The 23,626-nt window shown below is 46.5% G+C and overlaps 1 protein-coding gene across 1 annotated transcript; it reads right to left on the bottom strand.

The window, feature by feature from the left end:
* Nucleotides 1-118: 118 nt before the first annotated feature.
* LOC120699756 (DNA-directed RNA polymerase III subunit 2-like) lies at nt 119-23,563 on the bottom strand. Its single transcript, XM_039983817.1, has 37 exons — nt 23,249-23,563; nt 22,577-22,859; nt 22,375-22,467; nt 22,129-22,195; nt 21,956-22,046; nt 21,804-21,856; nt 21,577-21,641; nt 21,098-21,203; nt 20,190-20,300; nt 19,963-20,022; nt 17,110-17,139; nt 11,442-11,492; nt 11,268-11,366; nt 9,565-9,624; nt 9,402-9,491; nt 8,038-8,139; nt 7,843-7,953; nt 7,533-7,649; nt 7,317-7,433; nt 7,160-7,240; nt 5,752-5,856; nt 5,586-5,666; nt 5,355-5,501; nt 5,236-5,280; nt 4,709-4,786; nt 4,501-4,640; nt 4,287-4,386; nt 3,652-3,773; nt 3,394-3,529; nt 3,183-3,313; nt 2,678-2,803; nt 2,546-2,601; nt 2,143-2,213; nt 1,307-1,391; nt 1,108-1,211; nt 679-807; nt 119-561 (listed from the first exon to the last, which is right to left on the bottom strand). The coding sequence occupies exons 2-37, from the start codon at nt 22,819-22,821 to the stop codon at nt 511-513; spliced, it is 3,456 nt and encodes a 1,151-aa protein (XP_039839751.1). The 5' UTR covers nt 22,822-22,859; nt 23,249-23,563; the 3' UTR covers nt 119-510.
* Between the last annotated feature and the right edge of the window lie 63 nt (nt 23,564-23,626).

Below are 23,626 nucleotides of genomic sequence, written 5' to 3'. Positions count from 1 at the left end.
GCGACTAGCAGGAGACCCTTACACATGATATCGACGGCTGAGAATGCGCATGCTCAAGCTCAATCACATCTAGTGCATGTCCATCAGCCTGAAAAAGGTGGCGGACGACCTGCCTCCATGACATTAACATCATCCCGTGGCCAGGCCCAAGCATATATACAAGACAGTTGCAATACAAAGGCAAAGGCAAGTAATGTCCACTAGTGTACAGTGTTCATGTAGTGATGCTAATTGATATATTCTCCGGCCTCACGTTTTTCGCTTTACAATATGGATTGACACGTCACATATATTATGAATATACCAGACAAGAGCAATCCCTAGAGCCTTGCATGCTCCTGATAATCAAAGCACAAGGGTGCATTATGCAGCTTTGCCTTGTTGCCGCGAAATCTTACTTTGCACGCTGCAGCAATCCACTCCGCCAAGAGAATGGACATCAAATCAAGCCTTTAACTACCCAGCTTTACAATCAGATCCTTAAACCAGCCATCGGTTCACAATCTTGAGTTATCCTTCGGTCAGCTTTAATCGTGGAACGACATTCATTGATTGCAATTCCTGGAACCAAACAACAGAACCACATGAGATTAACTGTAAATGGCCTTTGAACCAATTATAATAGCTCATACTATTAATATAAAGTTGCACTAGAACCCCAAGAAAGTTGTGCGCTACCTGGAACAAAAGCTTGCAGGCATATGGCAGCCTCATCTTGGCCATGTTTTCCCCGTTCTTGCACATTGAACAGTACGAGGTCTTCAGTTTATAGTTGTAGTACCCCAACAAGCCACATTTTCTGCAAACCTGCCAATGTTCAAATCCATAAATAATGTAAGCCCAAAGACATACGAGTCCTTCATGTTGGCGCTGGTCAACTAAACCTAATATCTACCATGTCGCAAACAATGTCAACAGGGCTAACTCTTTTGAAATACTCAAGCTGTCGACCATTGAAAGAAAATACTACCAGCCTTTAAGACCTGTTTACCCACTCAACAATGAGCATCTTTTGAATAGCAAGGACATGAAGGCATGAGAAGTTATGCTCTTGCCACAGTTCCAGCCTCTGCCAAAAAGAAAGACACAAACTACTCCGAAAATCACCTGGACTTGATATGGATCACTAGATAGTAGTAGACGTTCAAAGATCAGCATGCTAGCACCATACGCAATCAAACAATCACGCTCCATTTCACCAAGACGGAGACCTATAAAAAAAGGAATATATTAAACAAGCGTAACGAGATAATCAACAAGAAAGAGTACTGGGCCATAGTCATAAAATCGCAGAGTATTGCAAAACCTCCGTCGCGACTTCGCCCTTCAGTAGGCTGCCTGGTCAACAACACTCGTGGTCCACTAGCTCGAGCATGCATCTTATCAAGAACCTGGAGAATCCACAAGCGGTTTACATATTCACCAACTAATCAGGAATACCAAGCAAGACAAAAAATGTTGCAATAGGCACCCAGTAGGCTTGAGCGATCCAGATCCAGAAAAAAAAAAGAATGCATATTCAAATTCTTAAAATCATTTCTCAAGTTTTTAAACAATGTTTAGGCACTTCTAAGTGCTGATGCCTTAAAAACCAAAATTAACATCACGCAGAAATGACATCAATAGGGTAGATCATGCGAATCTAAGCCAGCCCATACATTGTGTTTTTATAAACTAAATTATGAACTACCTTTTCTCTACACAGGTTCTCTTTACTGAACTGTAAACCATCTTAGTATATAGCCATAAATCGTGATATTGTTAAAACAAATGACACATGGAAGGTTGAGCTCTCCTTCCTTTCATATCCACCTTTGACGTATCTATCAAGACCACGTCATTCCACATTACTCCCTAAGGTCACAAAAATTGTTGTTTTGGACATCACCAGTGAACAGTCTCCAAAATGCAACTCTCACAACCAATTTATAATGTATTTACAAACCTTGTAAACTATATTGTTATGGGAGTATTTTGCAGTGGGAATGTAAATGACGTTTTCATATGTTTGGCCCTATTACTCAAGGACATATCTATAGCCAAAGTGTAAATAGTTAGACAAGACAAGTCTCAGAACAACACTATGGAAGAATTAGAAAACATAGCCTCATTTAAGGAACAATACAGATAAACTATCCCTACCATGTGCTTCAGTTTCTGATAGTAGATTGGACCCATGAAGATGTATGCCTCCAGAGGATGACCTAGAATACCTGAAATCGTGGCCAAAAATCAGCTCTGAAGAACCATGGCAGGTCCAAGTAGCAAAGATGCACACGATACATAAAAAAAAAATCATCTAGTGTTTAAGAAATAGGAAACATAACATTGTACCACAGAAACTAGAATGATTAGAATAATGGAAAACAGCTATGAAGCTGTAGGTTTACACCATATGTCTAGGATATATCTAGGTTTCCAAAGTCTCTATGACCCAAATCATCTAACTTGAATTTGCATACTAGCCCTATCAACACGGGACACAACATGAAATTTTAAAGCGTGCTTACAGAAAGTAATATTATAATTTGATATTCGAATGCACCTGAGTACAAGAAATCTTTTCCGTTATAGCTGAAGCCATGCTTGATTAGAGTATTGCTGGTATGAAAGAAAAAACAGTGTTAAAATTAAAACAATTAGACACACTTGAGGTGTTAGTGAGACAGAAGTATACCTTATGTCTTCAACTTTATCAGCATTACCACTTGGTTCACCAAATGCACTGCCATAATGGAATCGACCACAAGACAAACCAGCCTTTCCACCAATAAGTTCAATCATTTTACCTATAGTCATTCGACTGATGAAACAAAAAGAGAAAGGGAAAAAATGAGTCAAATGGGATGGTATAATCTTAAGACGCCAGCAGTTCACTAAACATATCGCGTCAATATATCCAACTCTTACTACTGAGTAGAATACCAAAAGTGTAACAAAAAAAAAAGAAATGATACAAATTTAATTTCTAAAACAGATATTTCACGCAAAGAATCAACAACAGAGCTGAATCAGACATGACAACAATCCATCATAAAATGGTTACAGAAAATACAAATATTGTATTCAAAGGCACATCAATGTTCATTGGAGAAGGAACTTTTTCATAGACAAATTATACCAGGTTAGGAAAATCGTGGAGAGATAAAAAAGTACAGAACATAACAAAGGTAATATCAAACCTAGGGAATCCATGTGGATTCATAATTAAATCAGGGCATATTCCCCTCTCAGAGAAGGGGAAGTCCTCCTGCTGAACAATGGTACCACAAACACCTTTCTGCCCATGTCTGCTACTAAATTTATCACCAACCTGGCTCACAAACAGGACAGACAAATTTAAACCCATCTGTGTGCAGTTAAAATTAAGTGAATGCAGCAACTAAGCCATACCTCTGGCCTCCTTGTGTGGCGGATAATGCACTTAATAGACAGTTTCTCATTTGTATCTGAACAAAGCATTACACGATCTACAACAGTAGTCTCACCATCAACACCTTTGTAAATGGCTGGTGAGTCCTTGTAGTCCCTAAGTGGTAGATTTAGACCATAATGCACATATAAAAAGGTCAGAGATTCAGAGGTATAAAATAGAAGATGCAAATATCAGAACAAAACAAAAGAGAAGACACAATAAAGGCGACTGCTCACATGTCTTTTAACAGTGCACCAGCACCTCTTCTATCTAAATATTTGGGACTTTGCTTGTTCACATAGACATCATGATTGCGAATTATTTGGCCAGGTGCAGCAATACCGTCCTCATCAAGTGCCTGTCAATAAGTTACGTTCGAAAGTGGAAAGAGAGACACACAGAGACAGATGAAAAACCAAACAAACACATGCAACAAGAAATCCTAAAGTTGGAACTCAAGGTGTATGCCTATTTGAATTTATACTCATACTCAAGGTTATAGCAGAACAAGATATTCTTGGATGACAGTACATATGATGTCATAGGAGAACACAACTGAGGCCAAATTTAGGTGGCCTCCGGGACAAATCCAAGAAAATAAAGCACAGGTTCTACGAACCTGAGCACATCACTACAACTAATAGCTTCCCTTTCAATTTCCTCATCCAGAAGTCAATCAATTTGAATTTTTTTTATGAGCCTTATGACCACTATAGATCAAACAGCTCGAGAACAATTACTTGGACCTTCAACATACAGAAGTTTCTTAATTATTTCCCCCATATTTCATGGTTGGATTCTGCTTTCTGATCACTCAAATGAAATAAAACCATCTTGCATAATAATGATAATGACCAGTCCTATTATTTACCCGCATATTCTGTTTTACCGAAACACCATCTTTATCTCTTTGAGGTTTAACAATCCTGTCAGAGACACCATCTCCATAGTTCTCCTTCATAACTGTATACCTGCAAGATGAGAACAAATTAGTCACAATAAAAACCACTACAGTGGCATTTAGGGATTGATCCCAAGCACTTAAAGTAAATGAAAGAGAGGTGTCAATTGAAGTATAGAATTACTTTTTCATTGCTATGCAACGACCGAAACCTCGATCAAGGGATGATTTATTCATTACAATTGCATCTTCAATATCATATCCACTATAACCCATGACAGCAACAGTGGCATTCTGCCCAGCACCAAGCTTGTCGTATCCCACCTGAAAAGGAGTTCAAGTAAAATATCTTGTCGATTCAGTCTATGACGGTCTACGGATCAGAGACGAACCAACTCAATTGTTTTTGTTGTTAGCAGTGGACGTTGTGCGTACACCAGTAAGTAGAGTAGCGAATCTGCCCTGAACAACTGCAGCACATTATAGAGAAACATTACCATCATCTCAAAAGGGAAAGAAGTTAAAATCAACAAAGGATCAGAATATTACAAAGGAAATTAATTATAGCGTGAATTGCAACACCACATTTGCACCTAGGAGTAGGGCTCCTAGTTGCGCAAGCCAAGGCCTTGGAGGGGACTATACAAACAGGGTGCTTGGAATTGGACGCCATAGGAGGGGTCATCGCCATGACCAATCAAATCAAGCCAACACAAAGATCTAATCCAAGGCTTGTATGGGGCAGTTTGGAGTGCTCAAGAGGATAATACTTGGATAATTCTATAGCGCTAGGGTTGTGAGAGTAGCAATCACATTCTTTAGGAATTGCATTTAAATAATGTGTGCTTCCCAAAAACCTTATCCTCTAGGGTTTCCTACATATTTAACATATCAAAAGAGAAACAAAGCAGTTCCTTGCCTGATTATATGCAATATTTCCCATAGCTTGCTTACCCATCGCACACTGAAAAAGATAAAAAACATTAGAAAGTAACCCAACAACCAGTGGAATATATCATCAATAATTTGTATCCTTGCCTGATAAGTATTACGTGGAGATTGGTTATGGTGTGGATAAGGAATAAGTCCGGATACAACTCCTAAGATAGACAATGGCTCTATTTCAATATGTGTTATGCTGCTTCTTTCAACATCATCTTGATCCACATGTTCATACAATGCAATCTGTTCAAATCAAATTAAAACACATTAACACAATATAGTAAAACAATAAATCACATGAGAAAAGAAAAACAAATTATGATATACCAACGCATTGTTCTCTTCGTTGACATCAAGATATTCGATCAATCCATCACGCAGAAAATCATCGAAAGAACGAATACCATCCTAGAAGGCAATTTCATTTTTAAGACAGATAATAATAATAAACAAATGAAATGGGTCAAGAAATTATGAAACGCATAATGCTAACCCTCAGTTCTTTCATATGACACTCTTTGACCCTTGATATCCCCTTATCAGCAATTATAAGTGGCCGGCATACACGACCACCATCAGAGGCAATGTGAATGCAATGCTGGAAATATAGTTACAAGGTTAGTACCTCCAGCATTTCTTGTAAAACAATAACAGAGCAAGGAAATATCTCAGAAAATTGCAAAATAAAAACAGACGAAGATCACAGTGGTCCATAAACGAAACCATACTTTTCTGGACCTGGAGCAAAACACACTCAAAGGTGTATCCTTTGGATTACATAGTTTCTTAAGGTACATTCATAGTACTGACTCATGAGACCTAAATAATGAGAACAAGAGAATATGACCACTAAAAGCTTATGCAAGCAAACTGCCTGTGTTCTTTCAACATAAGTAAATGAGGGTTGTGGTATGCCTGGCTAGCCAAAATAAAAACATGGCCACTTTTATGGATATGAAATTCAAATAAAAATGGTTGGGGCATAACCCTCTTAGCAACGCACAATATCTGAACCAGAACTTGGTTTAAAATGAGCAAAGCTTATGGAAGAACCAAATGCAAGATGCAGAGAAACCTCCTCTATATCAGCCAGTAGTATGAGCTTTTTTTTTCTTTCCTGTTTGGAGACAAACTGATCAACTCAGCAAGAGGTGCCATGATTCTAAGTATTATTGGATACTGAAGTATTAAGAGATTAACAGGAATGTCATATCACCGCAATTCGAAGAGATAACAAGGACATTACCACGGATCGTAGAAGGTGAAAAGGGCCTTGCAGGGTTATTTGCATGATCTTAGTGGCCCTCTGCTCCTTTACAAGTGTTTTTTTTTCTTATTCTTTTTGCTGGTGAGTGCATCGAGTGGTTATCGATGTACATTGATTCACAAATTTTATTTCTTCTTAATGTGGCGACGGGCAGCTCTCTTGCCAGTTCGAGATAAAAAAAAACAAGGACGTCAAATTTCAGATCTAAATTGAACTTCCCTTCCTAGAAAGTTCAACTTAGCCATCTATGTCCTTTCACTATCATGAATTCAAATGGGGAGTAACCACCAACAAAAGATGATTTACATCAAATCCCACAGTAAGTGGCACTATAATAACAAAACTACTTGCCATTTGCAATTGTACCTCAAGGGTCTAAACTATTTTTTGCCTCAAATCATTACCATCGATTGTTGAAGTTAAGCTTTCAATAGCAGTTCACTCCATGATGGATAATTTAACAGTAATAACTTTAACTAGGGAACTTTTGGTAACTCCACTACCACCGGAAAGTTGAGCTTAGAGTTGTCAAGAGTTAGACATCTTTTTATTAATTATTATCAAGGACACAGTTATCAGTGCATGATGCTAACAATCATTATAAGCTAGTAGTAATCAAGAGATGAAATGATACCTGTTTCTCATTTACAAAAATGCTTACAAACTCTCCAATTTTGCCTGATCGACGCAACTCTCTCATGGCATTAGCAAATGTCTGAAAGAAACATGGACGACTTGAAGAGAATAACAGACGACAGATAAGTTAAATGTCAGTTTAAGTTATATCAGACCTGAGGCTGCCTATGTTTCCCCAGTATTAATCCATTGAACATCACCAAAAATGAACCGGGTGCGTGTATTTCTTCTCCAGACAGAAGCGTTAAATCTTCCACGCCAAGACTCTTACACTATAGTAAAGAATGAATACAAAATAACAGGCAAATATTGCACATAATTAACAGGCAGAATGTTTTCTAGTCAAAAAATAAACAGGAAAAGAAACAAACCAGATTCATCAGCGGGCCTTCCTCTTGATCTGTTGTCACATGAGTTAACAGAGCTAGATTTTTTGTTAATCCACAAGCTTCTCCTTCAGGAGTATCGCATGGGCAAAGCATGCCCCACTGTTACCAATAAAACTGATACATTGTTCAGAAGCATATCTTTTTTTTTTCTCAAACATGCAGTAGAGCTGCATATCTTTATATTATAGAGAGAATTGTTGAGCAGTATATCAGAGAAAAAAATGTTCTTAGTTTTCACACATGTTTGGTTTTATATATGCTGAAAAAAACACTGCTACCAAATCTACCTCACCTGACTAGGTTGCAAAGCACGTGGCCCACTTGTTTTCCTAGTCTTCTCAAACTGCGGTGTTATCCGTGTCATGTAGCCTAACGATGCCATGTACGATAGCCTAGAAAGAACCTTGCAAAGGAAGGGAAGAAGAACCTCAGAAAAGGTAATAGTATTGGGGGGGGGGCACAAAAATTAGGTATCATGAGTTGGTACCTGTGATACACCTTTCCTATGCATCCGAAACCTTTTGATATCCCAGTTTCCTGTAGAGATAGCCCTCTCCAAACCAGAGGTTATGGCTTCATGCTTTATCAACTGCAAAAGGGGGAGAATTTAAATAACTAAGATAGCGCATCTCAAAGTGATTACCAATAATTAAAGATGTTAACTAAGATAGATTTCAAAAAAAATATTGAGATGTTACAGTGATTCGGAGGTACCAAAGGTAGCTTCCCTCTAAGATATATGGATCCTTGGTCTTATAATGGCGCAGTTTAAGATCATGGATTTTGTAAATAAGGGCAGTTTTGTAATTGTTCTTTGAGTCAACTGTCCTATCATGTAAGAAATGGTCATCCCAGATTCCATGTAGCCTACAGTTATACCACTCAAAACACCAACGGCAGATTGCCTCCAGCACCACCTCCCTTCTCCGAAAACCCTCCTCCTAACTCTGACTTCCTGTCCCTAATACTCTCAAAACAAAGTTCCCTGTTTGCATACTAAGGCCATAGTGTAGTGAGTTAAGAGAAACTAGATGGTTCCAAGCACTGAGTCAAGGCAGCCAGAACAATAAATAGAGAAAATTCTCACTCGCTCACTCAAGAAAGGACAAACTTTGATTACCAATCTGCTAGTACTAATTACCCTCCTCTCTAATTTGATGGGAGAGCAATTTTTTTTCTCGAGCAAGCTGGAGAACTGTGCATCATCATATTAAGGAGAATAAAAGGAGTCTACCCAGTAAGACCAAGACCAAGTTTAGTTACATGAGGACTCTCCAAAGAGATAGAGAGAGAAAAACGATCAACAACCAAACAACATCTATGCCAAAATACTAGGCCCATGTCCCCTGCCATACACTGTAACTTTCTACCCTTTAATTTAGTCTTCAAAATGGCACTTAGTCCCATTGGATTTGAACAAGCCAACAGCTATTGTAGATGTCTTCTATTTTTTGACCATTGGGTTTGAACAAACCAACAGCTATTGTAACTCACAAGCAAGGTAACATCTCTCTACAGTATCATATGCGGAGCAAGATGGATAAATGTGCAGCCAAAAAATGTAACCAACCTCAGTACTTCCCCTATCAAGTTCCCATATACTACTAACTGAATGAAGACTGCATTTCAACAACAGTCAAGTTTTTGTATTTAAACGATCAAGAAGGCCACTCACCTAGGTAACATAAGCGAACAGCAACTTCTATAGAAAACAGAATATAACATAGAAAGGGCCATCAAATAAAATACTACAACAAGAATTGGATGTGTTAATGTGTGACACAACGGCAACATCAGCTATTCAGGTGAAAATGGATGAAGATCAAGGACTATAAATTTCATGTTCATTACCTGGCTAAAATCTGAAGCACTAGAACGAGTCTTTTCACTATTTTTGTTCATGAGCTCTACAGCTTGGGAATTCATTGTTTTGAACAAATCCTTCAAAACATAAACAGAATAAGAGGCATAAACATATTATTTATATTTAATGAAATAATAAGAGGAAAAATACCTCAAAAAGCAGGGATATTAGTTGACCAGACAACTCCAGCCTCTTATTTCCTACATAATCCTGGAATATATTCAATAAAAGTTGTCAACAGGGTGGTAAACATGTGATCCAAATAAATTTGTGAGTAAAACAGATTTCATCTGACAATTTTCTGTACAGAAATCCCACTACTTTCAATATATTTCTATTCCATGAAGCCATCTAATCGCTTGAACTAAATATGTTATAAATAGACCCCATGACATTACATTACCAAAAGTGAGTAATACAGTTAATTGTTTATTCAATACTGACAAGGAATTCTAATTGACTACAATGAAATGGAACATACAAATATTTAGTAGCAAATTATCTAAGACATCAAAGGTAAGGAGAAAAGGGGTGGTTTTGGATAAACTGGAATAGGATCGAGTCAAAGGCTCAAATAGAGTAGACATGAAGTGTTTTGTCCTAGTCGCCATGATCAGATATGTGCAATCTGATAGGTCTAATTATAGACTCCACGCAGCTTGGCTGATACTATATGCAGTCAACTACATTTCAGTACTGATGGAACATGTTTGATTCTCCAATTTAAAAGGAGCATGTTAGGTTTCTAGATTATCAGTAGATTGGTATCCTTGCCCCCAGGCTGTGGATAATTGAGATAGAACATGTAACTATTTGCGGTACAGTCAAAAAAAAATCTTATGTATGTTTTTATCAAAACCTAAATTATGCTCCCCCTGTTTTCATGAAAATTTGCCCAAACCACCACACACACATAACGAGCAAATGTAAGAAAAAAAATGAGAAATTGACCACACATTTAATATAAATGGTATGTTAAATGATCATGACAGTAGAAACTTATAATTCAGAGTGTCTTGTGTTCCATTTAGCCACTTCAACTAAAATGCCATATGATGACTAATTATGGACAAGCCTTATCTATGTAACAAATAGCAAGGTACAGTGTGCAAACCACTTTGACATGGGTCAGCACATCAACATAGTACAAATGGCTGAAGGCCACACATCATATAAGGGTAGTGTAGAATGCCAAGCTTGTCGTAGTAAATGTTACTAATTGGAAAGCTTCTCTGCGCCATGATGTTATCCTGCATTTACCCAGGATAAAACCAGAACTCCACTCAAGCGTTCATCAATGACTAAATTCACTATAACAACAATTTTGTAAATTCTTTTAGTCTCTAGGTTTCATCTCCTGTAAATAACTCTATTTTACTTTTTTTATTTAATATATGCTGGGCAGTTTTTGCCTTGCAGTTTCAGTTCAAAAAAAAAAGAGTGGACCAGATGCCTGAGAAAATGTTAGCAAGCGACATATGTGGTCAAAACACTAGACAATTTTGAAGCTCCAAAAAAACATGACATCACAGCTCCCATTTAAGAGCTCATAGAAAATGAAAGATGACGATGTAACTATTGATTTTAAGTTAAATCAAACACTGAATTAGTAGACAGTGCAGTAGCAAGGCTCGACAGCTGGGAGCTCCCTAGCAAGGGTTCCAGCCCTGGTTCCACACGCCTTCAAGTTACAAATCCAGGGACTTTGGTCCTCCATCCAAAAAAAACATTGAACTTGATTGGAATTGAATTTTCTTAAACAGCATTGGTAAAGGCACAGAAGATGATGACTAAATTAATATTTTTTATGGAATAGCTCCCAAAAGAAATACATAGTCCAGATTTGAACTTGCCTTATCATCAAATGTGTCAGCATTCAAGATTGCATCCATCATGCGCCTTAACATTACGCTAGTGTATATACATTTTTGTCGGAAGTTCCCATTCTTAACCTATAGGACAGATTTACATGAATATGATAAAAGTAGATTACAAGCAAAAGTTAGGGAAAACAACAGTTCTCTCACCGGCACATGTGCAATAAATACATCACGTAGGATTGATTTTGACCGACCCTCCTGAAAGTGGAAAAAAGAAGAGGCACTTCAGATACCAGAAGGTTGTCTTCAAGAATATGACCTGTGTGTTGGTGTATATGTGAGCACATGTATAGAGACCCATGTATAGAATCTATATATCCCACCCTTCTAGGGTTTGGAGAAATACAAGCCATTATTCTCTCCTACATTGTATCATAGTCTCTCTCTCCTCTCCTCCCTCACCAGCCGCCGCCGCCGCCTCCATGGCCGGCCGGCCGCCGGCCCTCTCCTTCCCTCCGCTCTCCTTCTTCCCTCCATTCTCCCCTGCTGCTGGATCGGGCGCAGGCCCCTTAGCCTGGCGCTCCCCTGCTACTGGATCTGCCGGGCCTGGCCCGGGCGCTGCGGGCGCCGGCCCCCGTTGCCTCTGGCGCGCCCCGGCCGCCGCCCTGGACGTCCTTGCACCAGCGCCGGCCGCCGCTGCGGACGCCGCCACCGCGGGGGCGCTGGCCCCGGGCGCCGTCGCCGCGCCCGCCTCCCCTGCTCTGGGCGCAGCCGCCGCGGGCGCGCTGGCCCTGGCCTCCGCCGCTGGCACTTCCCCTGGCCAACGCCAGCGCCGGCGGCCAGCTGCAGTCTGCAGCGCGTGCGCTCGCGCTCAGGGTGGGCGGCCAGCGCTGCTACGCGGGCCAGCAGCCCAGTCCAGGCCCAGCAAGGGGCGACGGCCTAAGCTAGAGTGCGCCCGCCCAGGACTGCACGCCGCTGGCGCTGCCCCTGGCCTCCTGGGCCGCGCCCCCTGCCACATCCATGGCCGCGTGGGCCGCCGCTATGCCGGCGCCGCCGCCGGCCTCCCTGGCCGTGCGAGCCGCGCCGCGCGCGTGGCACCATCCCACGGCCACTCCTCTGGCCGCGCCCAGCGCTGCCGCCGCCATGGGCGTGGGCACGAGCGCGGCCCCTGCCGTCGCCGCTGCGGCCAAGGCCGCCGCCGCCAAGCTCGCCGCCGCTGCCTCCTCTGCGCGCGTGTGGCCACCGGGCGCCGCCGTCGCCGCCGAGCCCTTAGCCGCCGCTGCTGCCTCCTCCGCGGGCGCCGCCTCCTCTGCGCGCGTGTGGCCGGCCCCTGGCGGGCCCGCTCCGCCCGCCCTGCCCCAACTGGCCGTGGACGCGGCCGTGGGCGCGAGCGCGGCTCCAACCACGGGCGCCGCGACCGCCGCCGCTGCCGCCCACGGCGCTGCACCCGCACCTCTTCCCGCGCCCGCGCCACCCATGGCCGCGCCCGCGGTGCCTCTACCCGCGATGGCCGCCAATGCTGCTACGGCCGACACAGCTCTCGCCGCGGCCCTCCTCGCCGCCAAGTCCTAGGCTGCGGCGGCTCAGGAGCGGGCCCGCGCAGCTGCCCTCGCTTGGGAGCTCGAGCACTCCGCGGCCGACGCTCCCTACTTCCCAATCCCGCCTGTCGTACTCTTCACCGAGCACGGCCACCTCCTTGGTGCTCCTCTCACCGGCCAGCCCGAGGATGGGGGAGGCCGAGGGCGTCGTCGACGGAGGGGACGTGGTGGTGGTGCTCGGGGCACTCCGGACCCGACTCCGGCTCCAACTCCTCCTGGCCCTGTAGGTACACCCTGACCATCCTTCAGCGCCCCATGGCTAGGGCGCATCCCGATGTGGCCGTTTCAGGGTCAGGGGGGCCCTCGTCCTCAGCCTCAGCCAGCCTCAGCCGGCGACCATGCTCGCCTCTACTACTCCCCTGTTCGCGCCGTTCTGGACCCCGCCCGCTCCATCAAGCCAACAGCCGACCTGGCCTGGGGGTGGGACCAAGCCGCACTAGCGCAGTCCTTCAGCGCCATGGGGCGGGACGCCGCCGGTCAGCACCGAGTGGATCGCCAACTCGGGTGCCTCCTTCCACACCACCCCAGATGCCGGTATCCTCTCTTCTGTCCGACCCCCACACCCCTCTTGTCTTTCTTCCATCATGGTTGGTGTTGGGTCTTGCCTTCCTGTCACCGCCGTGGGTTCTGCTACTAGCTTTTTTCGTCTTCCCAATGTCCTTGTTGCTCCTCAGATGGTTCATAACCTTCTTTCCATTCGTCAGTTTACAGCTAACAATTCTTATTCCATCGAGTTTGATTCTTCTGGCCTCACTGTAAAGGATTCGGCCTTCCGACGTCCGCTACTTCGGTGTGATAGCACGGGGCCCCTTTACACCCTTCGTCTTCCTTCTTCCGCTGCACCACTCTCGCCTTCTTCTTCGCCCTGGCCGTCTTGGTCTGCCGCTTTTGCCGCGACGCCGTCTTCCACCACCTGGCACCGCCGTCTTGGTCACCCTGGCCGCGACGTTCTGGCTCAGGTCAGTCGTAATACCGATGTTCCTGGTACTACGGCTCCTGCTGAGCCCCTCTGCCATGCGTGCCAGCTCGGTCGTCATGTTCGGCTCCCTTTTTCTTCTTCTTCACATGCGACGCATGCATTTGATCTTGTTTACTGTGACCTGTGGACCTCTCCTATTCTTAGCCTTTCTGGCTATAAGTACTATCTGGTGGTGGTCGATGATTTCTCGCACTACTCTTGGAAGTTTCCTTTGCGCGCCAAGTCTGAGACCTTCCCCACCCTCCTCCACTTCTTTGCCTAGGTGTCCACTCAGTTCGGCCTCACCGTTAAGGCCGTCCAGTGTGACAACGGGCGGGAGTTCGACAACTCCACCTCCCGTTCTTTCTTCCTCTCTCGGGGTGTTCAGCTGCGTATGTCTTGTTCGTATACCTCTCCTCAGAACGACAAGTCTGAGCGGATGATTAGCACGACGAACAATATCGTGCGCACCCTTCTGATCCAGGCCTCTCTGCCCCCGCGCTTCTGGGCTGAGAGCCTCCACACCGCCACCTACTTGCTCAACCGTCTTCCGTCCACTGCTTCTCCTGCTCCCACTCCACACCACGCTCTTTTCGGTACCCCTCCTCGCTACGACCACCTTCGGGTCTTCGGGTGTGCGTGTTACCCTAACACCTCCGCCACTGCTCTTCACAAGCTGGCGCCCCGCTCGACTCGTTGTGTGTTCCTTGGTTACTCCCCTGACCACAAAGGGTACCGATGCTTTGACCTCACCTCTCGCCGCGTCCTGATCTCCCGACACGTCGTCTTTGACGAGTCGGATTTCCCCTACTCCACCTCCTCCACACCTTCTCCTGACCCCGAGCTGTAGTCTCTGTTTCCGACTGACCCGGTGGTTCAGCACCTTTTCCTGTCTGTCCTTTCCCTGCAAGTTTTCCCGGTGATCCCTGCTGCGCCGAGCGCGGCCCCGGTGCCCGCAGCCGCGCCACGCGCGGCCCCCGGACCTCCGAACGTGCCGCGCGCGGACTCGGTGTCTCCGGCTGCACCACGCGCGGCCCCGGTAGCTCCTGCTGCGCCACTCGCGGCCCCGGTGCCTTCCCCTACACCTGCGCGGTACGCTCAGCCGGTGCAGTTGTACCGGCGTCGTTCGGCGCCGCCTCCTGCTCCGGAGGCTCCGGCGACGCCTCCAACAGAGCCGTCGCCGCCTCCACCGGCTCCCTCTCGAGCCGAGCCGGCGGTGTACCACCCGCCCGTCGTCCACCGGGATCCTCGGCATATCCATCTCATGGTGACTCGGCGGATGGCGTCTCATGCCGCGACTCTCTCCGCCACCGAGGAAGAGCCACGGGTCTCTCCGGTACCCTCCTCTGTCCGCGACGCCTTGGCGGATCCTCACTGGCGTCGCGCGATGAAAGAGGAGTACGCAGCTCTTCTTGCCAACCAGACGTGGGACCTCGTGCAGCGTCCGTCTGGTTGCAATGTGGTGACTGACAAGTGGATCTGGACGCATAAGCGTCGGGCTGATGGCACACTGGAGCGCTACAAGGCTCGTTGGATTCTCCGGGGGTTCACTCAGCGACCTGGTGTGGACTATGATGAGACCTTCAGCCCAGTGGTGAAGCCTGCTACTGTGCGCACGGTCCTTTCGCTTCTGCTCTCGCGCTCCTGGCCTGTGCACCAGCTGGACGTGAAGAATGCGTTTCTTCACGGCACTCTGTCAGAGACTGTCTACTGCTCTCAGTCAGTGGGATTTGTGGACTCGAGTCGTCCAGATATGGTCTGCCGACTCAACAAGTTTCTCTATGGTCTGAAGCAGGCTCCTCGGACTTGGTACTCTCGGTTCGCCACGTTCTTGCTGACATTGAGGTTCACCGAGGCCAAGTCTGACACGTCTCTTCATCTACTGCCGTGGGGATGAGACTGCATATCTGCTGCTCTATGTCGATGACATTGTGCTCACAGCCTCCAGTCAGCAGTTGCCTCAGAGTGTCATCTCCTCTCTGCAGCAGGAGTTTGCTATGAAGGATCTAGGTCAGCTCCACTTCTTGGGCGTCACTGTTGAGCCTCGCTCGTCTGGTCTTCTCCTTCACCAGCGGCAGTACGAACTCGATATTCTGGAGCGGGCTGGGATGATTAATTGCAAGCCCTGCTCCACTCCTGTCGACACTCAGGTGAAGCTGTCTGCTGATCTGGGTGATCCGGTAGCTGATCCTACTGCCTACCGGAGTCTGGCTGGCGCTTTGCAGTACCTCACCTTAACCAGGCCGGACCTCACCTACGCTGTTCAGCAGGTCTGTCTCCATATGCATGATCCCCGGGAGTCACCTTGCTGCGCTGAAGCGTCTCCTCCGCTACGTCCGTGGCACTGTGGACCTCGGCCTGGTGCTTCACCGCTCGTCCTCTGCTGAGCTGGTGGTCTACACCGACGCTGACTGGGCTGGCTGCCCGGACACTCGTCGCTCCACTTCCGGCTACGCCGTCTTCCTGGGCGGCAACCTGGTCTCCTGGTCGTCCAAGCGGCAGCCGGTTGTCTCCCGCTTCAGTGCTGAGGCGGAGTACTGGGCTGTCGCTAAGGGCGTGGCGGAGGCGTACTGGCTACGACAGCTCTTGGCAGAGCTCCACAGCCCGCTCGCCAAGAGCACGCTCGTCTACTGCGATAACGTCAGCGCCGTGTATCTCTCCACCAACCCCGTCAAGCATCAGCGGACGAAGCGTGTGGAGATCGACCTACACTTCGTGCGTGACAGAGTCGCCATCGGCGATGTTCGGGTACTCCATGTCCCGACTACCTCTCAGTTTGCTGACATCTTCACCAAGGGACTGCCCTCCTCGACCTTCTCGGAGTTTCGCTCCAGCCTCAACGTAGCCGGTATTTGCCCTTTGTACTCTATTTGTACTCTCTTCTTGTCCAATCTTGAACACCGCTGCGCCAGTAGTTCAGACTGCGGGGGGGTGTTGGTTTTTTTGTTGTCCAGTCTTGAACACCGCTGCACCGGTAGTTCAGACTGCGGGGGGTGTTGGTGTATATGTGAGCACATGTATAGAGGCCCATCTAGAGGCCTATGTATAGGATCTATATATCCCACCCTTATAGGGTTTGGAGGAATACAAGCTATTATTCTCTCCTACACTGTGCGGTTCTGAAATCATATTTTGGAACATGTGCCGGCTGTAGTAACTTAATGTGTAGTGAGACAATAACTTCACAGCTTGTCATTGGTTCCTACTCTGATCAATTTTAGAATATATATATATATATATGAAAGTTTGTAGCTGGCATATATTTGATAGACAAAAGTCCCTAAATAAAAAGAAAGGTGATTGAGCAGCGATTAACTACCTTCTGATTTCCTGCACCAGGATATGAGACCTGCGAAAAAATCTCAGAATCAGACTAGAAAAGATGCCACACTTGATACATAGATGCAACTTGAACAGAAAATGCAGAGTTTAGATTGCATCATGTCAGTGAAAAAGGAAGCAAGGCATGACTGACAGATCCCAATAATTGTTCAGGGTTAATTGTTGCAAACCAGTAATTTAGAAATTTTAGACTCTACTACCTCAAATGGTGTGAACGTTGAAGCACTTAAATTCTGGGCATATGGTATAGTTTTCTTTGCACGACTTTTACCTAAAACTTCTCATTGCATCCTTTAATACAAGATAATATCTAATTCACTAGTTCAAAGGTTCACCTCTCCAGTTCAGTGTTTTACTAGTTTTGATATTTCATATTACTTTTAACAACTGTTGCTAATGCTTCAACAACCACTTCAACCTTTAGTTGCAGCCCAGCATCTCATCCACCTAGTTTTGGATTTGAAAGATTCATAAAAGATGCTGAAAAGCAGCAAACTTGATAAAAAAAGAACATTCCTGCAGCTGTGATGGAAACGAAAATAGTTGATGCCATAGATCCTAGTAATCCCAAAGTGGAAATGAAGCCTAAGAAAGCACACTTCTGGATTATTTTGTATGATAAGATAAAGCTACTCCAGAATACAGATAGTGGAACATAGAGTCAGAGGTTGTCATTGCAAATATAGTAAAAGAATTTACAAGAAAATGCTTCTGCAAAGCTTAGAATGCATATTATGCAACATAGGGTTGGAAGCTGTCAGAATACATGACTCGGTAAAGCTTATAGGAGGCCAGGCCCATCTATGAGGCCCATGTAATGTCTACTATATATCCCACCCTTCTAGGATTTGGGGAATACAATCCATTATTCTCTCCTACATGGTATCAGACTAGGTTCCGCTCCCTCCTCTCCTCCCGAGCGCCGCCACTTCTGCTGCCGCCGCACCGCCCCCGGGGAGATCGATCTCCGCCGGGGGCAGCGCCCTCTGATCCGTGCTCTGAGTCTCCAGCATCACCCTCCCCTAGGTCTCGCGGCAGATCGAGTCGATCCGCCGCCGTCAGAGTCCAGCAGCAGGATCTCCGTCGCGCCTCCACCCGCAGGCCCCCGTCGCGGCGCCCTTCTCCACCTCCCTCCTCTAGCCTCGCCGCGGATCCCGCCGCCATCGCCGCTGCTTGCGCGCGGCGGATCTGAGCGCTGGAGCGGGGGGCGCGGATCCCGCCGCCGCCGCCGCCCTTCGCGCGGGCGTGCTGGGCGCGGGCGCGGGGGATCCCGCAGCTGCCGCATCCGCCCCGCCTCTGCCGCCGCGTGGTGCCCAGCCACCCCGACGGCGGGTCCTCCTCCGCTCCACCCATCTCCCCGCCCGGCGGATTCGCTTCCGCCCCGCCCAGGCGCTCGTCGCCGGTCAGGCGGGCTCCGCTCCTCCCGCCGTCGCCGCCCCGCCCTCCGCTTCGCCTGGGTGCTCGCCGTCCTCCGCTCCGCCCTCGCTCCCCTCTCTCGTCCTCTGTTTCTCTCTCTGTTCTCACTGTCCCTTTGACCGTGGGACGAGAAGAGATAAGGAGATGAGAGGGGGTTATGCTACGTGCACCCAGGACTTCCACACGAGATATTGCTGCTGTGTATCCTTTTCTTTTTCCTGATCAGAGATCGGGTTGCGTCGCCCTGCCGTTCGTCGTCGTTCATCGTCGACACCCCCGAAGGACGAGGTTGTTGCTGCGCCTTCTAAGGCTGCAGCAACGACGCTCGTGATCGAGCCTCTACCGCGGACTTGGCCGCCTTCGCGGTGGTGGTGCCCGCCTCGCCTGGCACCCACACGGTGCTCCCGGAAGACCACTCGACGCCCGGCTGACCGCACCGGCACCTCCGACGGGCCACTCGGCGTCCCCCGGCTCCACCCGTCGGCGACTCAGCGACACCAGCGGACTCGACGCCTCCGACAGGCCACTCGGCGCCCCCTGGCGCAGCCCGTCGGCGACTCAGCGCCACCCGCTGGTTCTCCGACCACCACTCGGCATCTTCGGTCGACCATCCTGCGTCACACAGGGTGCCACCCTCGGCGTTGGATCCTCGTCGTGTTGGCGCTCGACCCGACAAGCCTCCTGCCGCTCGAGCGCGGACACCGCCGCCGTTGTCGCTAAAGGAAGACGTCTTCGCCACCCCTGTCCTGAGCGCGACCTTGCTGCAAGTTTGCGCCGTCGCCACCCCTGTCCTGAGCGCGACCTGGCTGCACCTTGCACCGTCTACTATCTGCACCTGAGCGCGACCTGCTGCTGAGCTCGGCAAGAAGCTGCTGCGTTCGTGTCCTCGGGCGCCCCACAAAGCTTCGGATCTGCGCTCTCCTCCACGGCTTCGACCACGATCACCTCGACTTCGGCTACCTCGACACTAAGGAGCTATCATATGCATAAGTCTCCAGTCGAAGCATTCGCACCGGTGTTCAGACTGCGGGGGGATACGTCTCCATTGTTCTCCAGTCTGTCCGTTCGTGTTGCTACCGCTACGACTGCGGGGGGGTTTGTCCCCAAGTGTACTTTCTTTCGTGTCCAGTCTTGAACTCCGCTGCGCTGGTAGTTCAGACTGCGGAGGGGTGTTGGAGTATGTGTGTGTTGGCCCATATAGGAAGGCCAGGCCCATCTATGAGGCCCATGTAATGTCTACTATATATCCCACCCTTCTAGGGTTTGGGGAATACAATCCATTATTCTCTCCTACACTTAGAATGCACATTATGCAACATTTTGTCATTGTGATCCATTTGACATAATTAAAAACACAGTGAACGATTTAATTGAGCGATAATATTAAATTATGTTTTTTAATTTGAAATTTCACCTTCTCATCCATGTACTGCAGGGCTTGCTGTTGTGTATATATTCTCTCTGAGGCACATTCCTGAGAAAGCAGAACACATTTAAATAGCCGAAAATATAACAGATACAATGTACAGTGAAGAATAACATGGAAAAGCAGTGCAAAAGAATATTTGAACTTAGCACAAATTCAAGATCCAAATATACAGTCATTGGGATGGTGTCAGTTTTATCATCAAGCAAAAGTACCTGAATAGATGGGAATAAGAGGTCTCCGTATCTTGGATCTCTTCCAACCATTTGTACAACCTCTTGATCACTTTCCATTCCCATAGCTTTCATGACCACTATTATTGGAATCTGTAAATTTTAAAGCTCTGAAGTCAGAAATTAAGTCATGAATTGTCAACATGCTCCTTCCAACTTCCATGTCATAGTATAGGACCCCATGACCTTGTAAGCGTTCAATAAGGGGGCAGGTGTGGAACTAAGGAAAAGGAAGGAAATTTAGATCATGGTGCTCCTATTAAACAAGAAAATTACTAAGTTAATTTTGCATTACGAACATGAGCAAGATGGGAAAATAAAATCCACTTGAGACTAAGAAGTGAATCCTGTTATCACTTGGAAATGACATTGATGCCACTTTCCAACTTAAGTTTCTCTCTTTAGGTATAAGCACGAAGTTCTAATTAGAGTAGCTGTTACAAAATTCAAAAGTAAGGCCCTCAGCCACTGTTAAGAAGATAGGTTTCTCTAGTTTGATCATAGATGATATTTAGGTTCAATTCTGCCAGTGTAAAGCAAGTAGGCAAACAAAGAAGATTGCCAGGCTTGTTCAATGACTCAGGAGCTTTAACCTCTCAAAAACTTCTTATCTTGCTTTCTCCCGCTTGGGTACTTCCAAAAGAAACAATGACATACAAAACATCCTGAATCTACTAATGAACTACACCACCAAACACACCCAGTACCACAAAATAAATTTATTAAACAAAGTATAAAACGGAATAATATATGGCTGCAGAAACCTCATTAAATATACATTTGCTTTTGAAGTGTTGCCGATCTCAAGATTAAAATAAATAGTAGGGTCCCAAATGCAATGAAATAGAATGAATGAGTATTTAAGAAGTAACAGGATTTGCAATGCATACCGGTTTCGTGAATTGATTCAGCTGTAGATAGATCTTCTCCTTATCCATAGTAATCACCGTCTTGCTTTTAATTTCATGTGTGCTGCTGGTAACAGATGCAATCACCCTAATTGACAGAAAATAAAGGTAAATCACAAAAGATATCGAACAGTACACCACTTCACTAAAGGGACCAAATGAGGCTAGCCATGAAATGCCAGGTGCAAGGCGACACAAAAATAAGTTATTTCTGCAGTGAGTGGGCAATGGAACACAAAGCCAGGTATTAACCATGATGGTTGGAATTAGAGTTTCCTGGCAACTTCAAAACTAACCTGAATCAAACTACATTTAAGAGTTGGAAAGTCTCTTTGTCTCAGCATCTTTCAGAGCAACTTATGACAATTGTTAAACTTAAATGCTCATTTGCTGGAGAAGAATACAAAGTTTAACATATTTGATGGAAGTTAATGAATAAATAGTTCTGTAATGAGTATGACCTTCCTTTACTATCGGTGTCGATAATAATACGATTCTTCGATAGCTGTTCTTGTATTAAAATGACCTGAAAATGAACAAACAGTCAAACATAGCAAGATTATCAATACACAGAACAAGCACTACAAACCTATGTGCAAAGCACTTGGAGTTAGTGCTGTATCTAATGCCTCAACTAGGTCGAGCAAAACAAGGTGCGAGAAAAAGATGCATCATTTTTTTCAGTTACCTTCTCAGTTCCTTTGACAATGAAGTAGCCACCAGGATCAAGAGGGCACTCACCTAGGAAAACAGTGGTGAAACCATCAGACCAACCAGTAAGCTAACAAAATAGTACCGTCTAACAAATAAGCTTTTGTATGATGAAAAATATAGACTAACCGAGTCTTGCTAGTTCAGCTTCATCCGTTCCATGCAGAACACATTTATAACTTCTAAGCATAATGGGCATGTAGCCAATGAGAACGTTTTTCTGAGCAGCAAGTAAATAAGGTGAGTAGTTTTTCTTTTCCATCAAGCTTGCACAAGGCACTTGAATCATAGTAATGGGATACCTTATGCTGCAGTTCATGCTGCTTCCCGACGGTATATGAAATATCAACTCTTATAGGAGCAGAATAACTAGAGGAAGAAATGAAAAAATAATAAAATTTTCAGGAAGCTTGGTTGACTGTCGGTTTGACCGAATGAGATTATGTATCTAAAGTTGCAGAAGGGTTGCTGATCTAATCTCCAGCAAATAGCATAGTTGGTATGCTGAATAGAAAGTGGATTGAAATGAGGGAGTGAGGGAGGCTTACGTGCGGTCCGTAAGGCGGCAAAAGTGGGGTGTGATCTCTTCGATTTTGTAATCCACTTGAACTGAGGGCTTGCCAACATAGACATTGGTGTACCTAGATGCATCCAAGGAAATTATTCATCAATTTATTTAAAAAGTGTTGTGGCAAAGGGAACGGGAACCTGAACCCATTGCACTATTGTATGATAGATTGCATTGCGTACTTAAGGTAAATGTTTGGGTCATTGCGCGCCTCAATTCGATTGTTTGCCTCAACAATGTTCCTGATTCCCCTGGTGATGAAGTAGTTGAAGGAGTCGATGTGCTCCTTAACTAGCCCACGGACCTTGAGGAATGCTGGGAGGAGCGCAAACTTATCGACGGGGGTGGCGACCGGGGCGGCCAGAGAGCGATAGGACGGTGGCGGCAGCTCCTTTTTGGCCGCGTCGTCCGGCGGGGGCACCGACATGGCCAATGGCGTACACAGGAGTTTGAACTAGGGTAGACCTAGCAAAAATATTCAAATCACAATTCAGTACAATTGAATAGCACTTTGATAACAGTACGGTGTATAATAACAAAATTTACAATAATTATTAAAAAGGTTCCATAATAAGTCTAATTCAACAAATTAGTTTGGAACTCGGATAAATTACAATATAAATAAAGAGTTGCAACAACAATAAAATCTAAAATAAATAGAAGGTTACAATACTAATCGAGTCTAAGGCTTTTGCTTTACGCTTCCTCATGGTCATGAAAGTGTCCAATTGTCAAATCAATCACTGAACATATGAATTTAGAAGTGAGATTAAGAATTCGGGGGGGGGGGGGGGGGGGGGGGGGGGGGGGGGGGGGGGGGGGGGGGGGGGGGGGGGGTGCCTCCTGCCGTGCACCTGCTGCAACTGGTGGCCGTCGGCGTCGGGGACTCGGCCAGTCGGGCGGTCGGCTGAGGGCTGCAGCCTGCTGCAGTGGCCGCTGGCCGGTGGGAAGCGCCGCAGCGGGCCAGCGCTCGACGGCACGCGGCAGCCTGGGCCGCAGCCGCACGGGGCGGCGGGTGGAGCCGCCGGCCGCGCAGACCGCACTGCGCAGGCGCGCTGCGAGCAGGGCGGCGGCTGCCGGGCTGGGGACCGGGGGAGAGCCGGGGAAGGGAGGGGAGGGGAGGGGCGGCGGGCGGGGCAGGTTTAGGAGAGGGGTTTAGGGACGCGGCCGACGGCGAGGGAGGGGGAGCAGGGAAAATGAGGAAAGAGGTCGGTTTGCGTTCGGATCTTGGG

This window comes from Panicum virgatum, chromosome 3K (genome assembly GCF_016808335.1).
Source record: "Panicum virgatum strain AP13 chromosome 3K, P.virgatum_v5, whole genome shotgun sequence".
NCBI lineage: Eukaryota > Viridiplantae > Streptophyta > Magnoliopsida > Poales > Poaceae > Panicum > Panicum virgatum.
The sequence above is the reverse complement of the archived record's forward strand: the minus strand, read 5'-3'. Positions and strand labels throughout refer to the sequence as shown.

Coding starts and splice junctions, on each gene's coding strand:
- LOC120699756 (XM_039983817.1), bottom strand. CDS start 22,821: ATGTCGGTGCCCCCGCCGGACGACGCGGCCAAAAAGGAGCTGCCGCCA. Junction 11,493..17,109: donor CTGGTGCAGGAAATCAGAAG/GTAGTTAATCGC, acceptor TTCCACTTTCAG/GAGGGTCGGTCAAAATCAAT. Junction 808..1,107: donor GTGATCCATATCAAGTCCAG/GTGATTTTCGGA, acceptor GAACATTGGCAG/GTTTGCAGAAAATGTGGCTT.